Here is a 1,416-nt window from a genome sequence, read left to right on the forward strand (position 1 = left end):
CTGATATACTGTGGTAAAATCGAATGTAATGGGCTTCTGTACCAGCAGCAATGCAATGACACAGGACAGCTCTGAGGGATTTATGGTAAAGACGCTACCCACATTCAGAGGAAGGACTGCAGAAGAGGATACATATAAGAAAAACAACTGCTTGAACGCATGGGTCGGGGTGGACATGATTGGGGATGTGGACTCGAAACTACCACACCAATGCAACTACCAACACTTTGGAAATTGGTCTTCATCAAGGACACATGACAAAACCAGTGGAAATGTGTATCAGCCATGGGTGGGGGGAGAGCAGGGGGTGAAGGGGAAAGTAGAAGCATAAGTCATGTAACCATGTTAAAAATGATTATTAATAAATGTTTAAAAAAAAAGTAAACCAGCTAACTAAATTACAAAAAGTTCCTATACTTTATGAAACAGCAACTCAAACCCTCAGGTTAACTTGTAGACAAGCTGACTTAGAAACAAATTGTAAGATATAAATGTCTATATAAATTTTCTATCCTTAATTTTATACGGAATCTTATATTATTAGCCTCATATACAATTTAACATTTGTTATTTTTGAAGGCCTTTATTGTGAAGACAACCACTCAAAGTCTGACAATCATAAATAATAGACTCATCAGTGATTACTCTGGACCTCCACGCTGAATAAATTCAATCTCTTCTGGAGACAAGTGTTTCCTCCTATATTTCTGAGGTAATGTTTTTACTATGTCAGCAGTGTCTGGTGGACCACGATTCATTGGAAAACCTGTTGATTTACTACCCACAGAATGCTGTGACATTGCAGAAGAGTGAGATGGAAACACTGATGACTTAAAATATTCTAGTACACTCAGTTTGGGGTTGTCTTTTCTGTCAGGGAACCTTATTAGTGGAATATGTGGTTTGACTACCTGCATGATCCGGGTGGTGGCGGCCATCTTGCTGCCCATGGCAACACCCAGGGATGTCCCAAATATTATTTCAATAACAGCCTTTCATTATTCAATATTTTTCAAAGGTAAGTTTAGTATGTCCTCTGAGCTTATGGGGTTAATGAAAACAGTCCAGTAAATTGCTCTGCTTTTCATCCTTTGTCGTCCCTTTCCACATCAAGGACCAGGGAAACTTGAAGGCAATTCCCCAAGTTTCTGTGTAGGGGGATTGAGAAATCTGAAGTGCAGTTTCTCTAGGGTTTTAAAATCTTTAATATTAACTCACTAATTGCTAGTTTGTTATGGAGTGATCTTTAGGGGCATTTCTGTAATAATACTTGTAAAGGTGGGATTTTCCTAGGAGTCTGTAGAGGATCTGTAAAGGCTCTAGTAATAGCCTTTACTATTCTTCTGTATTTCCCTGGGGCTGAGCGGGGATACGGATCACAATGATTCCAATAATAAGGAGTGTTAGTAATAGAAG

The 1,416-nt window shown here is 38.8% G+C and overlaps 1 protein-coding gene across 1 annotated transcript; it reads right to left on the reverse strand.

Moving 5' to 3' along the window:
* Positions 1-575: 575 nt before the first annotated feature.
* On the reverse strand, positions 576-950 carry LOC123256633 (28S ribosomal protein S36, mitochondrial-like). The gene has a single exon (XM_044685219.1). The coding sequence runs from the start codon at positions 948-950 to the stop codon at positions 642-644; it is 309 nt and encodes a 102-aa protein (XP_044541154.1). The 3' UTR covers positions 576-641.
* Positions 951-1,416: the final 466 nt, after the last annotated feature.

This window comes from Gracilinanus agilis, unplaced genomic scaffold (assembly GCF_016433145.1).
Source record: "Gracilinanus agilis isolate LMUSP501 unplaced genomic scaffold, AgileGrace unplaced_scaffold7344, whole genome shotgun sequence".
NCBI lineage: Eukaryota > Metazoa > Chordata > Mammalia > Didelphimorphia > Didelphidae > Gracilinanus > Gracilinanus agilis.